Raw genomic sequence first — 16,469 nt, 5'->3', positions numbered from 1 at the left:
CAGATACCTGAAGTTTCTGGGCTACTGATGTTAAAATAAAAGTTCCCAGTAACATTGTAAGTTATCTGAAAAAGGAGTCGTTCATGTAAATCTGAATTAGTCACTCCATTACCATCTTTCACACTTGGATTTCAGTTAAGTGTGCGCTCGTGCGCACACACACACACACACACACACACACACACAGAGTTTGCCCTTGTAGTTGTAGTTTGTGTTTTGAATGTAAAAATATTCTTGAGTAGCTCAGAGACTGAGTTGATAGAAATTATGGGAAACTATTTTTCATGCTTTTATAAACTGATCCCTGCTTCTCCTTTCTTTTATCCCACTAGAAAAACATGAACTGTTCTCTCATCCCCAACACAGTTCTATCAATTTCTGCCTACCACAAAATTTATCAATGTGGAAGTATTTGTATATTTAATCCTCTTCCCATCACCCCTCCATAGATTTTGCAATTATGTTTTTTGTTCTTGAACTTGTATCATTAAGAATACAAATAGAAAACGTTATCCAATAAAAAGAGCTAGAGAAAGACTATTGAAATTTTGGAGACAAGCGAGTCTGAGTAAGAAGAGAAAGTTGACTCAGTATAACCACGGAGAGAGTGGGAAAAACTGGTCAAACACCAGGATTAGACTCAATAAGGAAAGAAGCCTCAGATATTTCTTAGAAAATAGCAGGAATTTTCATGTCTAGATGAGTCTGATAAGAAAAAAATATATGGAAGGAGAATTTAAAGAAGTTTGTCATAGTTAATAGATGAGCTCTTCTGTAAAGAGATTAGGAATATTCTTAAATATTCTTGGTTATTAAGCAAGCATTTGTTCGATTGGGCTAAAGCCCAGACTGGTCCTGAGGAAATCTAGTTATATATTTGGATTATATAAGGTGACTTCTGTTTTTTGATGCTCTGACTACAGCTGACCCCTGAGCAATAGAGATTTGAACTCTGTGTGTATCCACTTATACATATTTTTTTAGTAGTAAATACTGTAGATTCTACAATGTGTGTTTGGTTGAATCCTTGGATGCAGAACCACAGTGGAGAAACTGTATATAGGAGGCCAATGATAAGTTGTATGCTGATTTTTGACTACAGGAATTGTTGGCACCCCTAACCCCCTTATTATTCAAGTATCAACTCTACATCCCTTTTCTAAAACCCTACCCATTTTCCATTTTCAAGATCCAAAGTCCTTCTAAGAAACTTTTCATAATACCCCAATCTTCAGTGATTTGGAGTGTAATCTAAATTCTATAAAGTGTTTTCTATATTTACTTACTTATAATTTATGTATATAATATGTATTTTAGTCTCAGTTCAGTTCAGTCACTCAGTCATGTCCGACTCTTTGTGACCCCATGAATCACAGCACACCAGGCCTGCCTGTCCATCACCAACTCCCGGAGTTCACTCAGACTCACATCCATCGAGTCAGTGATGCCATCCAGCCATCTCAGCCTCTGTCGTTCCCTTCTCCTCCTGCCCCCAATCCCTCCCAGCATCAGAGTCTTTTCCAATGAGTCAACTCTTCGCATGAGGTGGCCAAAGTACTGGAGTTTCAGCTGTAGCATCATTCCTTCCAAAGAAATCCCAGGGTTGATCTCCTTCAGAATGGACTGGTTGGATCTCCTTGCAGTCCAAGGGACTCTCAAGAGTCTTCTCCAACACCACAATTCAAAAGCATCAATTCTTTGGTGCTCAGCCTTCTTCACAGTCCAACTCTCACATCCATACATGACTACTGGAAAAACCATAGCCTTGACTAGATGGACCTTAGTCAGCAAACTGATGTCTTGCTTTTGAATATGCTATCTAGGTTGGTCATAACTTTTCTTCCCAGGAGTAAGTGTCTTTGAATTTCATGGCTGCAATCACCATCTGCAGTGATTTTGGAGCCCCCCAAAATTAAGTCTGATACTGTTTCCACTGTTTCCCCGTCTATTTCCCATGAAGTGATGGGACCGGATGCTATGATCTTCATTTTCAAATATCATCTAAAATATTTATCTATCTTATATAAACATTTTTTGGTAAAGAGCTCCCTGTATCTCTAGCCATAGCAACTTCTTAATTCCTTAATTCCTAGCTAATATGTTTTATAGCTTTCTAGCTCTGGTGCCTGATCCTGAGTAGGCTCTTAATGTATGACATTGAGGTTGATAACAGACAACTCTTCTATTTCATCTTTATGGGGAAATATGAAACTTCTATCATATCATAAATAAGTTTAAATAATTGCATTTTTGTGATTTTTCTGATTAAACCAACTTTATTTTCTGAGTCTTGTTAATTTTCATCTCTTTTGTTACATATAACACATTACCACTTTCTTTTTCTGCCTTTCAAAGCCATTGGATTCTTGAAAGTAGGGGCTGTGTCCTGGAACATAGCACAGAGCCTAGTTCATTTTAGAGGCTCTACAAATGTGAATGGATGAATTGCATTTTCTTTGGGAATCTCCTATTTGTGTAAAGAAGCTGACAGATTTTATATTTGTTCCCTTTAAATTAAAAAAAAAAAAGCTGTGGTATAATGTAACATAGAGATTAGAGTCAGAAAGGAAAGTGACAGTGAAGTCACTCAGTCGTGTCCAACTCTTTGCGACCCCGAGGACTGTAACCTACCAGGCTCCTCTGTCCATGGGGTTCTCCAGGCAAGAATACTGGAGTGGGTTGCCATTCAAAATACCTAGAGTCAAATTCTAACTGACTTTGAAAAAATCATTCATGTTCTCTCAACCACTTTCTTCAAATATAGATAATATTTCCTATTGAACTTGGTTGCAATGATGATCTAATAAGATGTACAATTCTGAAATATATAATAGACATACAGAGAAGGTGATTAAGGTCTGTATATTCAGTCTAAATTAATAAGTCATTGACCAATGTCAAGAAAAGATGAGAGAATCTCCAAAAACGACAAAGTCAGTGCCAAGACGTAATATCCTCCCAACTCCAGGTGGCTTAACACTGGAAAAGGCCACCGAGTAGAACTGTGAAATTTCGCTTACTATTAAGACATCTTCTTATTCTTAAATAATAAGAAAAGACTGAATGACCTTTGGAGAGACTAGCCCACCATATATCCTATGACTCATGAAAGAAAACACAATTTGTAGATAAATCAGCAGAACCTACTTTTCCACTGTGCCAAAGATAAAGCAGAATTCTGGAAATGTCAGATCTAAGTAAAAGGTCTTTATTTCTTAGTCTGGTTTCAAGGAATACCCTCATTCTTAATCTTTGAAAATTAAACACATTCTCGATGCAATGCACGTACCTTAAGGAGCAGTGAGAGATGGAGTTTTAATTTTTACCAATTCAATTTAAATGCAAATGTTAACCACTCACATGATGCTACTGTGTACATAATTAAGCATCATTATATACTACATGAATCATTTAGAAACCTCTGGAGAGCCATTCTACTATGTAAAACATGCATTACATTGACAAGCAGGCAAATGATGTATACTTCTGTCCTCATTAATGCTCCTTTTGAATTATAGGTCAACCGATTATGGGACAACCTATGAGAAGCTGAATGATAAAGTTGGGTTGAAAACAATTTTAAGCTATCTCTACGTGTGTCCTACCAACAAGCGTAAGGTAAGAAGTGTGTATTCAGCATGCTGTTTATTCATGATGTGACTTCTGTCTTGGCTGGCTCATCTCTCTAAACCACCTAAAAATCCATTACAGTTAAGCTTCAAGAGATATAAAGATGAACTGATGGATGTTAAGGTGGTAAAATGTCCGACACATCATAATTTTCAGATCAGCAGCTGTGAATGTAGGAGAGAGAGAAGCAGGCATCATTATCATTTCCAAAAGGCAGCTATAGGGAATGTCCTGTTGTGTGGACATTCCAGACTCTTACAAGAGCTCTGACCAGTTAGTGGCAGGAATTATAATGAAGCATGGCAAAACAAAAGATAGGATTTTCATGGAATGTCCACCTCTATTCTCTTGACATGGAATAAATAGATTGACGAGAATTGAAGTGAACGCATTGTCCTAAGCAGGTTGGAAGTTTCATTTCTAAAGTTTATTCAGATTGCATACAAATGTCAGGTTGAAGACAATGCTGGAAGGAACCCTGAAGATCATCATATACGACATACTAATTTTACAGATGAGGAAACTAGAGTTCAAAGAAAGAAAATCACTTGCCTCCATCACAGAGTTATAGGCACAGCTGAGACAAGAATCCAGCTTTCTTGCTTGGCGATCATCCTGTTTCCACTGCATTATACTGCTGTTATGATGAGAGGTTATTTACTCTTCAGTGAAAAGTGACAGTGTTATTGCTCAATCATGTCCAGCTCTTAGCAACCTCATGGACGCTCCTCAGTCCAGGCTCCTCTGTCCTAGGAATTCTCCAGGCAAGAATACAGGAGTGGGTAGCCATTCCCTTCTCCAGGGGATCTTCCCGACTCAGGGTCTCCCGCTTTGTAGGCAGATTCTTTACCATCTGATGTACCAGAGAGCTGTCATGAACATAGGGTTTATTTATTCTTCAGAGAGGGATGTTATTTTCTTAGGAAGAAAATAATATTTGCTTTTAAATGAGAAAAACCTATTCAGTTTAGGAGGAGAGTGGTGTTGCATTCGTTGTCTAGTTTTGAAAATTTGCACTATCAGAATCTGACATATAATTTCTAGGTATTATATAAGTTATATGAATAGATAAGAATATCTATCAGGAAATTTAAAAAGGTTGTTCATTTGTCCCAAGCCATATTCTCTTATGTTGGTAGCCCTGATACCTATGTTCTCATTTCAGATCTGTCAATAGGTACTATCATTGACCTTGAGTAGGTAGGCACTACATTTTGTCATCTGGCCCGTGGAAGGTAGATTAGTGCATCTCTAAATAGTCATCCTCAACTCTAGCTGTAGATGCAGAGCAATGGGCATTGTAGGGTGTGCAAACCTCTACCCTACCACTGTTGCTCTGGCTTAGGGCTCAGGGAACTGTATCTTATGCAAGTTCCTCGGGTGCTTCTAATATATATCTGGGTTTAAGAACCACCTAGATAGGGTGTGATATTTCTTCTGGGTCTACACATTTCAAGTTTTTCAGTTGGAGCAGCATAATTTCCCATTGTGCATAGACTCTGAAGTCAGATGGCTTGAGTAAAAACCCAGCTAAGCCAATTAACAAGTATATAACTAAGGCGATTTCCTTAATCTCTCCTAGCACAGTGTCATCAAATTCAAAATAAGCATAATTATAGTACCTACCTCAGGAGGAAAGTTTTAAGGACTACATTAACTAAGGCACTTCAAGTATTTAGCACAGAATAGCTAAGGCCTTATCATGTTTTCTCTTCGCTTTATTCTCCTTTGCTCATCTTTCTTCTCCTCCTTTATCAAATAATTACTGGAAATAATAGTAGTGACCATCCTCTATAAATATCAGTGTTTAGTAGACTTTCTACAATGATAGAAATGTTCCTCTAAGCTGTCCAGTGCTATAGACGCTAGGCACTTGGGGCTATTACTTAAATTATGGCTAGTGTGCCTGTGGAGCCAGATTTTACATTTAATTTCATTTTAGTTCATTTGAATGTAAATAGCCACGTGTGGCTGTTGGCCACAGTATTGGGGAGCACAGTTAAGTAACGTCAGCCTCTCAAATTTAGAGATTTACCCTGAACGTTCCTATCTTGCCCTTCCTGGCTGATGACTGGTCCAACATCAACAATTACATCTAAACAATTTTGATCTGTTGTATACAGTCCTAAATTGAGGAGCTGAACTTATATCCCCTATTTTTTATAATGAAATTTAGCTGTGTTTGTTGGCTTTGAATCAATTCTTATAATCTCTATAGATTTTTCCTCTAGTTCACATTTTTAGTAAATTTTATTCAACAATCAACGAATTGTAGGCACCATAAGATATAGAAATAAATAAGCCAGCTTTCCATCTTCAAAGATCCTGTATTCTAGTAGTAAATGCAATATGACTTTTTTGTAACTAAGAAGTCTCTGACTCTGCTTGCACCTAGCAGGTGTCTTTGGGTGAGTTGTTTACATTTGTAAAGTGATATAGTCAAAATAAAGGAATTTACATCTAGAAGAGACCTTAAAATTGTTCTGATCTAGGGATAGTCTCTGTTTTATTCATGCCATTAGAAAGGAATATGGTTTTTAAAAGTCACATGTCAAGTATTGAATGTCAGCATAGGCTTTTCTGTAGCAGCAGAGTAAGTGCTAGTGACCTGAAAGCTACAAGATTGTTAGCAGGAACAGGACTTGAAGAATGAGGTCTCAAGTCCAGACGTAGCTCCTAAAACTAGAAGGAAATCCTAGACGTAATACAGAAAGGCGCCCTGCCATCGAACTTATTGATGTCAATATATCAATGTCAGTCAGGGTGCATAGTGAACTATATAGTTACTCACAGGACTTTCAAAAAGACATTTGGCTATGGGCATTTAGCTGCAATTAACACCCAGCTATTCCTTTTTCCAGAGAAAAAGAAACTGTTGCCCATGACTCTGAGAACAGCTTTCTCAGTGCAGGTTCCCTTCCAGAAGCAGAGGCAGGCAGGCCTGAGCTGTTTAAATCACAATGTTTATGGGTGAACCTAAGAGAAGGGATCTTTTCCTCTACAGATAAATGAGGCTTTCAGGGTCACTTTCTGAGATGCTGATAGATTTAAGAAATATTGGAGGACGATGAAGGTCTTTACAATGGTGCAAAAATCAATAAAGTTGACATAGCAGTATATTTGTGTTCAGTTTTTCTACTTATGAGGTGAATTTATCACCATGAAATATGGACTTTCCCCCCGCAAAGGGAATACTTGAACCAAAGAGATAGTACCTGCCCAATGTTTTACAGTGTGAATATATTTCCCCCAATCAATGAGAGTTTATGTTTAAAAAAAAATGCAGAAGAAGAAGAAAAGAAATACCAGGCTCTATTAATTATGCAGGACAAAGGCATTCAGCTTTGCTCTGATTCTCCTAAGACTTCTACATCCTCCAGTGAAAAGGCAATCTCCTTTAAAGGATTGTATTAATTTTTTTAAGTCTCTGGGGTACTGTCTAGCAAGTTAACATCTTTTGTACCAGATACTTCTCTCTCCTCTTCATATCAGTGAGAGCAATTGGAATAAAACTGACATCGGAGTAACTGTCTTACATTCCCAGGAACCTGTTTTGCCTTCCTGTTCTTCTTGCTATTTTTAGCAGCTTGTCAGGACAAGCACAGTTCTTCAATCAACATGTCTCCAGCAGTGGGCATCATGCCCTGGTTTTCCAGGCAGCTTGTTAGGGGCATTACTGGGATCAGCCTCTAGAACAAAATAGGCCCATATTTTCAGTTTAAATTGATGATCATTCATTGGCTGTTTCTCTGCAAGCCTGCTGTAAATTACAGCAGCTTTCCTTGGAGTTGTCTGTTACAGTAAAAACTATAATCTCATCTTAGGTCAGTCTAGGCAATCTGAACTGACTGACAGACACAGAAATCTGGCTCGCAGGTATTATCCTAGCCCAAGCATCCTCTATGTCAGAGGAACTCAGCACCTGACCTCAGATATATGAGGTAGGCTCAAAAGTTCTAAGAGTGAGTGGGTACAGGTGCCAGAGGAGAGGCAGGCTACCTATCTGTCACCATGCCTCCAAGGGAATGCACTCCCCCACCCACCCAGTTCATGATAAATCCCAAGGCTTGCTGGATTCAGAAGTAGTTTATTGGCTACCTATATATAATCTTCTGTGAGGAAAGATGATTTAACCTGTACCTGAAATGGACATCTGGGATGTAGAGGATGATGGGGAAAAGCAATACAAATGTATCAAAGAAAAAAAAAATCAATACTGAAATCTAAGTCTTACTCTTATATTCTCACTGAGTTTATTTGTGTTCTGCCTAAAAAAGGAAAACTTCTTTATACTCCATGTGCATCTATCCATAAAACCTTACCCATCACTCCCAACCAACCTTAGCTATGCTCCCTTCATGCAGTGTTGTAGAACATCTTCAAGGATTAAAGAATACAAAATCCTAAGTGGCATCTATCAGGAGAGAGAAGAAAAGAAAGTGTTTTGTTTTGCTTTTTTTCAAAAACTCAGAACAGCCAATTCATTTAGTTGTTATATGCTTGTACTCTCTGTACAGTATGTTCCCAGCAAAGAAAAGACCTAGAGATTATTTGTTCTTTATGTTTCCGGTGCCCCCTGCATATCCCAGTTCCTTTTCCTTTCTGTGTTATCACCACTTAATTAGTATTGTTCCTGCTGAGAGAGCCTTCCAAGACTTTCATCCTATAAATAGGATCCTGGCTCTCCAGAACACATTGATCATTCTTGCTGGTCTCTTGATACATGCCAACATGAAACACTGTTTGCATTTTCTCCAGATGTTTAGGTTTTAATTACCATACTGTATGTGGCACTTTCTAAATAAGCATGTGATTATTGACTTGTTGCCTCTTCTTTTTATATCCTGGGCTTAATTCCTCTTGTCATTTGCTTGTCACATATATATCATGTATATATGTGACCTTTTCCTGGAGAAGGAAATGGCAGCCCACTCCAGCCTTCTTGCCTGGAAAATCCCATGGGCAGAGGGGCCTGGGGGGCTACAGTCCATAGAGTCACAAAGAGTTGGACATGACTGAAGTGACTTAGCATGCATGTGACCTTTTGGGACTGAAGAGAAGTGTGCTTGGCAGTGTCCTCATCTTCTCTTAGGAAGAATCATGAAATTGTTGAATCAGGACCTAAAAGATGTTGGACATTTTAACATTCTCCTTTTGCATTTAGCAGATAGGGAAACTGAGTCTTGAGAGTTTAGTATCTTGCCCGAGGCTGCATGCAGCTGGCAAATAAACAACAAAGATGATTAACCCTTTAAGTGGTAGTTGCTCAGTCATGTCCCATTCTTAGCAGATCCCATGGACTGTAGCCCACCAGGCTTCTCTGTCCATGGGATTCTCCAGGCAAGAATACTAGAGTGGGTTGCCATTCCCTTCTCCAGAGGAATCTTCCCGACCCAGGGATCCGACCCAGGTCTTCTGCATTGCAAGTAGATTCTTTACTGTCTGAGTTAAAGTCATCCTCAAATGCCACCTATTCCATAAAACTGAATCAATTCTGCTAACAAAACTTTCTCACTCCCCCTGATCTCCCAGGCATCTGCTTCTGTTTCCAGCTCTTCTCTCTCCTGATTATAATTGTTTTTGACCCTGTGTAATCACCCCTTTAGCACACAGGGTCCTAGATGGGATATTGTGGCTTGATCCACTTTCCTGTCTCTAACAATCAGAGCGCAAGGTTTTGGGGTCCAGTCATGTCCAACACATGGCTGAAGATATGAGTTGAACTTAGGTGGGTTTTGGACTCCTAGGCTGGATCTTGAAAAGAAAAATACAATGTGAAACTAGCTTTGACTCATTTACTTTCTCTAATTATAAAATTAATTTTTCTATGTAAATAAATAAGGACAGTTAAAAGGAAAAAAAAAATCCCTGTAGGTTTTAATAATTTCTAAGTCATAGTTTTATCATTTTTATAATTTTATATATAATTTTATCTTTTCTAGCCAAGAAGAGCATGATTAATATTTAAAATTCCAGGACTTTGCATAGCACTCACTCGGCATTATCTGGTGAGGCCGAGGGGAGCAAGTGTATTGTATAATACATCAAAGGGGGTGCGTGGCATTTCCCTTGGCAGACAGGCAACACTTGCTCATTCTACCCTAACTCTTTTATCTGTCCCTTTGTACACAAGATCATGCATTTGCCTCTAATCTTTTAAAAAATAATGTATGTTTCATTCATAAAGAAGTACAATACATGAATCCAGAAACAGAACGGAAGTTGTATTTTCCAAACTTCAGTAGAAGTGACTTTTCTGTGGTGTTGTTTTTTTTTTTTTTGGAAACAAATACTAACTTGCCTGCATTTACTCTGGGCAATGATGGCTAAAGGGAGAGATCACGTCCTTTGATCCTTCCTGGGTACAGCTGAGTGTTTATACTGTTTCAGTCCATCAAACATTGTTCTGTTCTTTTCTTGAGCCTTCAAAAATCAAATCAAATCCAAGAAAGCATGCCACATCTACATTGTTTTCCTCTGGGTGATGTTCCAACGGTTGTCCAAGCCCCTGGGTTTCAAATAAGCTACAGAATAATAAGTGCAAAGTGCTCTGTTTGAAATGGGCTGAGTGCCAGGACTAGTGCCCACCTGCAAACTCCCCTGTCACTCCAGGGTGGCCCTGGGGAGCCCTCGGGAGCTCCTGGGATCCACAGAACACAGTGGTAAAACAGAAATAAAGAAAAAAAATGAAACCACTGATCTAAGCCATTCCCCCTCTGTATGTGGAACTACACTCGAAACAGCCATGTACTTTGTGCTATTTTATATAAATCAAAGCACTTATAATAACATTCATAGATTTAAAAATCTTATCAAACTGGTCTATTTTATTTTAACACAGTGTGGTACAGAGTAGGTACACAGTTGATTTTTATTGACTTTTATCTCTAACACTAATTTAAAAAGGAAAGAAAAGAAAGGCAGACTTAGAATGTGCCTGGTTTTCCAGAACTTACCAGGTTAACTAGTAATTCACTGTTCTATTTCATGAAGCTTTAAGTAGCAAAGCATATCATTTTGTTGTTCTTAGAAAGAAGCTTCTTGCATACTTAAGATCATGTATTTATTATTCCTCATTTGTAAGATGTTGTGTCTATCACATATAATGTGTCTGATACATTAAATATTAATTATGAATCACTGATATAAAAGGAAACAACGAACACATCTGCATAAAGGTGAGTTTATAATGTTGATGCTATAATTCAGAGTTTTATTAGCCAAATAAGTAGAATGGTTATAAATACCCAGTAGTGAGTGTAGTAAAAGTTGCTCTGTTGTGTCCAACTCTTTGTGACCCCATGGACTGTAGAGTGCCAGGCCCCTCTGTCCATGGGATTCTCCAGGCAAGAATATTGGAATGGGTAGCTGTTCCCTTTTCCAGGGAATCTTCCCAACCCAGGGATCGAACCCAGGTCTCCTTCATTACAGGTGGATTCTTTACCATCTGAGCCACCAGGGAAGCCCTATAAATACCCAGAGGTCAACCATTTCTAAGTTTAGGTAATGCCTTCTAGTTGACTCTAGGTGGTATGTCTTTCCCAAAGAGGGTGGGGGAATAGAACTTTGTCTTTTGGTGTTATTCCTTTTTAACAAATGTATTTAATGAGGGCAGAGATAGCCTGCATTAATCTTGAAATATCATAAAGTAAGAGTGATCTGGAAACTGAATGCTTCTTATACCAACAAATGCGTCTCAGAAGATAGTTGTTTTTGTAGGCCAGTGAACAGAAGTTTTTTCAAAAATGGAAAGAAACCTGTATCAGAGGCTGGTCATCCTTCAAATATGCCAAATAGGCTACCTGCATAACCTTCTTTGGGGAGCAGATCTTTTTTTATTTAGTTATCTACTTCCTTATTTATTTATTTTTGATTCATCATCTGTCCTTATTAGAATTCTTGTTCTCTGAAGTCTGACTGGCCTAATGTTAAATGCCCATCCATTACCCTTTTATGAAGGTCAGATGCATTATTTCAGGTCTTTTCAACATTCTGGTCTGTTTGCTTCCTGGATGCTCCCTGTGGTTTCTCAGAGGTTTCCATCATTCAGTGTTTGACACACTGTATCTAGAACATTTGTTTCTCGTGAATAGCCCTTGCTGCTCTCGTGATGGATGGAGATGAATGCCCGCTGCTACAGGAAATGTGCCATATTTACTAGGGTGGGGATATTTCACTCCAATATATCAGATCTACTCCAAGCTTTCTTTTGGTGCTGTCAGGAAAAACAGAGTCGATGTTGATGAATCTTTAATAAAATCACTATTTTTTTTTTCTTCCCTGGAGAAATTAAGAGAATACCTCTAGCCTCAGGAGCTGGATTGCTTCCATTTAAACAATTCCTTTTTCTGACCTGACCTTCCTTTTGACCAAATCTTCTTTTGATAGTTTTTCCCTCTGTTCTTCTAGCAATCCACCTCTCACTGTGCTGGGTCACTAGCTGCTAACATGTTTCTCGTTCCATAACCCTCCAACTCAACTACTTAAAACAGGTTTCACAGGACAAAATACCGTAACTTGTTGGTACAAGATGGGCTATGATCTTCATAGGCAAAAAAGCCTGTAGTACAGCGTATACAGTCTGATGCCTGGGCCAGAGCAGTCTCTTCTTTACCTGCTTGGGGTTGTGTGCGCTTCTTTGGCCCTGGAATACTAAGTGTCTCCATGATTGACAGCATCTCCCAACCAGGAAATGAGCATACTTGTTGTGGAGGAAAGGACTATTGCAGACGAATCCAAAAAGTATAGAATGGGGGAAAATAAAACAGCCTGAATACACTGTCTCTCACAGATAAGAGAAAAGTTATAGGAGGAAAGACACAGGTGTTAAGCTCAGAGGGATGATGGTAGAGGTTAGTACAAAACATTTAGAAAACAAAATGGTGATGAGAGAAAGGTAGTAAAAGCACAATGAACTCATAAAGTTGAAGAAAAAGAAAAAATAAAATCATGTGTATTCTCAGCAGTAGATTAAGAATGTCTTGAGATCTATGAGAGAGGAGGACTGGCTCATTCACTAGGAACTTATTAAGATTTTCAGAGGGAGTATAATTTACCTTTATCTCTCTGCTCTTCTTGAGTACTTTCAAAGGGGGAAAAGATGTTGATGGCCGTGGCCGAAATTGGTTTTGCCAGGAAGGAAAAACGATTTAGACTCAAGCGTGGAGGAGTAGCAGGCCTAGATACAGGCTCCCCAGCTCCCTAGTGGCAGATTCAAATATCATCGCCACTGCCTGCGCTTAGTGAACTTTTGTCCTTTTAATGCTGTCTCCCTTGGCTGCTCCCCATCCCTCTAGGGAATGGGCTCTTCTATGTATGTGGACATCTGCTGGTGTCTGCACTTGTCAGGTGCTTCCACTCAGCATCCATCTTCAGTTACCATGGAGCTGCACTTTGTCATTTGAAGGCACTCATGGTGAATTTTTGCTTAGTAGAGTTGTGTCCGACTCTTTGCGACCCCATGGATGGTAGACCGACAGGTTCCTCTCTGTCCATGGGGTTCTCCAGGCAAGAATACTGGAGTGGGTTGCCCTGCATTTCTCCAGGGCATCTTCCCAACCCAGGGATCAAACCTGCATCTCTTACGTCTCCTGCACTGGCAGGCGGGTTCTTTACCACTAACGCCACTTGGGAAGCCCCAGTAGAGTCATGGTCATGTGTAATAGTTGATGTATTACACCCTGAAGTTGGTCTGACTTTAAATTCCAGCTAGGCCACATACTAGGTACGTACCCTTAGACAAGGTTTCATTTGTTGGTTTGTTTCTTATTAACCTCACCACAATACTGTTTCCTTATCTCTAAAACAAAATGATCGTGTCCATATCAAGAGTTATTGATAGTTAGGAGAAGAGTTATATCAAGTGAAGAACAGTACCTGACACACAGCAAGTAGTTAGTCTCATTGCTATCATTTTCATCTGTTTCAAATTATATGGTTATGCCTGATGCTATCATTTGTCAACTCAGCCAGTCTTTTTAAATGACTATATTGTGCCATATCTTTTTTAAGAACTAGGAAGCAGAATAGAAATGAAAGACTTTGTCTTTGCTCTTAAGGATTGTACTGTCTGGCAGAGGGGATGAGTATATAAACAGTCAACTACAGCACAGAAGTTATGAATCATAAGAGTTATGTACATAGAACTCTATTTTGGGGACCCAAGAAAGGCTTCACAGAGGAGCAAATATTTGTCAAAGGGGAAGGGAAAAGAAGATGAAGAGTATCTTTCAGTGTATGTGTTGTGAGAAACCAGTGTTCACAGATCACAGCACATACATAGTTTGATTGATTTGCAGATATTAAATAGATAAGCATGTACTTATTTTGACTCTCTGTACCTATCTTCTGTACATATATAAATGGAAATATATATGAGTATACTGACTAATCAAACCAAAATTAAAGTCCTCATGACCCAATTAAATTAGAATTCTAACATAATAATATAATTTTTTTAATTATTATAAATTTTCACCTCTCTTTATAAAATCAATAAACAGGCCAGAATGACATTATTAAAATTGAATTAATAAAACTAAAATTTACCTTATAAATTTGACATATTCAGCATTTATCTCAACTATTTATCAGACAGAACTATTGATGAGGTTTGGAGGTACACATTTAAGAAATCAATTTACATATTTTATTGAACACCTTGGCTTGTACTCAGTTCTTTGCAAGTGTTCAGTGCAGTTCAGTCATTCAGTCATGTCCGACTCTTTGCAACCCCATGGACTGCAGCTCTCCAGGCCTCCCTGTCCAACACCAATTCCTGGAGTTTACTCAAAGTCATGTCCATTGAGTTGGTGATACCATCTAACCATCTCATCCTCTGTCATCCCCTTATCCTCCTGCCTTCAATCTTTCCCAGCATCAGGGTCTTTTCAAATGAGTCAGCTCTTCATATCAGGTGGCCAAAGTATTGGAGTTTCAGCATCATTCCTTCCAATGAATGCTGCTGCTGCTAAGTCGCTTCAGTTGTGTCCGACTCTATGCGACCCCATAGACAGCAGCCCACCAGGCACTGCCATCCCTGGGATTCTCCAGGCAAGAACACTGGAGTGGGTTGCCATTTCCTTCTCCAATGCATGAAAGTGAAAAGTAAGAGTGAAGTCACTCAGTCATGTCCAACTCTTCACAGCCCCATGGACTGCAGCCTACCAGGCTCCTCCATCCATGGGATTTTCCAAGGAAGAGTACTAGAGTGGGTTGCCATTACCTTCTCCGAATATTCAGGACTGATCTCCTTTAGAAAAGCATCAATTCTTTGGCTCTCAGCTTTCTTTATAGTCCAAGTCTCACATCCATACATGACTATTGGAAAAAGTATAACTGTATTGGTGAATTAAAAAACAAACAAACGAACAAAAAAACAGTGTGAACTTCACATTGCCCTTATGGAGTTTGCATTCCCTTTGTGAGGATACACTTAATGAACAGTGCTGGATAGAAGATGATGAATTACGTGGTACAGATGGCAAAGGCTCTTAGAATCTGGAGAGGACTGTAGTCTAAGATGATCAGAAAAACATCAGGAGAAGGCTTAGATTGACCAATGAAGCAGACCAGTATTACAAAGGGTCATGGCATTCACAGAAAATATATATAATTATTTGTACCAACAATTATTGAGTGCTAGGCAGTAGATAACCACAGAGGTGGTGGCCCAGTTGTTAAAAAAAAAAAAAAAAATCCATCTGCCGGTTCAGGAGACACAGGAGATGTGGGTTCAATCCCTGGGTCAGGAAGATCCTCTGGAGAAGGAAATGCAACCTACTCCAGTATTCTTGCCTGGAGAATCCCATGGACAAGGGAGCCTGGTGGGCTACAGTCTGTGGGGTTGCAAAGAGTCAGACATGACTTAGTGACTTAGCATGTATACACAGGCAGGCAGTAGAAATATGAACATCCATACAGCAGGGCCCTGTCTGCAAAGACAGGCAGGTAGAGATGAGTATGGTGTTGGCATTGGTTTAGGCACTGTACCTTTGGTTTTCTGAAATCTCAATAATCTGATAATATATTTTATATGCCTTATTCTTTTTGTATCTTAGAAGTGCTCCTTACAATGCTCCTTTGATACATTGTTTATCCTAATCAGTTCAGTTCAGTCGCTCAGCCATGTCTGACTCTGCAACCCCATGAACCGCAGCATGCCAGGCCTCCCTGTCCATCACCAACTCCTGGAGTCCACCCAAACCCATGTCCATTGAGTCAGTGATGCCATCCAACCATCTCATCCTCTGTCGTCCCCTTCTCTTCCTGCCCTCAATCTTTCCCAGCATCAGGGTCTTTTCAAATGAGTCAGCTCTTTGCATCAGGTGGCCAAAGTATTGGAGTTTCTAACATCAGTCCTACCAATGAACACTCAGGACTGATCTCCTTTAGGATAGACTGGTTGGATCTCTTTGCAGTCCAAGGGACTCTCAAGAGTCTTCTCCAACACCGCAGTTCAAAAGCATCAATTCTTCGGTGCTCAGCCTTCTTTATGACCACTGGAAAAACCATAGCCTTGACTAGACAGACCTTTGCTGACAAAGTAATGTCTCTGCTTTTTAATGTGCTGTCTAGGTTGGTCATAACTTTCCTTCCAAGGAGCAAGGGTCTTTTAATTTCATGGCTGCAATCACCATCTGCAGTGATTTTGGAGCCCAGAAAAATAAAGTCAGCCACAGTTTCCACTGTTTCCCCATCTATTTGCCAGGAAGTGACAGGGCTGGATGCCATGATCTTCGTTTTCTGAATGTTGAGCTTTAAGCCAACTTTTTCACTCTCCTCTTTCACTTTCATCAGGAGGCTTTTTAGTTCCTCTTCACTTTCTGCCATAAGGGTGG

General features: G+C 39.3%; 1 protein-coding gene across 4 annotated transcripts in view; it reads left to right on the top strand.

Annotated features, from left to right (window-relative positions):
• SORCS1 (sortilin related VPS10 domain containing receptor 1) overlaps nucleotides 1-16,469 on the top strand; it is a 578,836-nt gene that overhangs the window by 306,049 nt on the left and 256,318 nt on the right. For all 4 annotated transcript variants that reach the window (XM_069568056.2, XM_069568058.1, XM_069568054.1 and 1 more), the window contains exon 3: nucleotides 3,519-3,618. In XM_069568056.2, coding sequence (XP_069424157.1) covers nucleotides 3,519-3,618 — 100 coding nt within the window. The remainder of the gene's footprint in view (nucleotides 1-3,518; nucleotides 3,619-16,469) is intronic.

This window comes from Ovis canadensis, chromosome 22 (assembly GCF_042477335.2).
Source record: "Ovis canadensis isolate MfBH-ARS-UI-01 breed Bighorn chromosome 22, ARS-UI_OviCan_v2, whole genome shotgun sequence".
Classification (NCBI taxonomy): domain Eukaryota; kingdom Metazoa; phylum Chordata; class Mammalia; order Artiodactyla; family Bovidae; genus Ovis; species Ovis canadensis.
The sequence above is the reverse complement of the archived record's forward strand: the minus strand, read 5'-3'. Positions and strand labels throughout refer to the sequence as shown.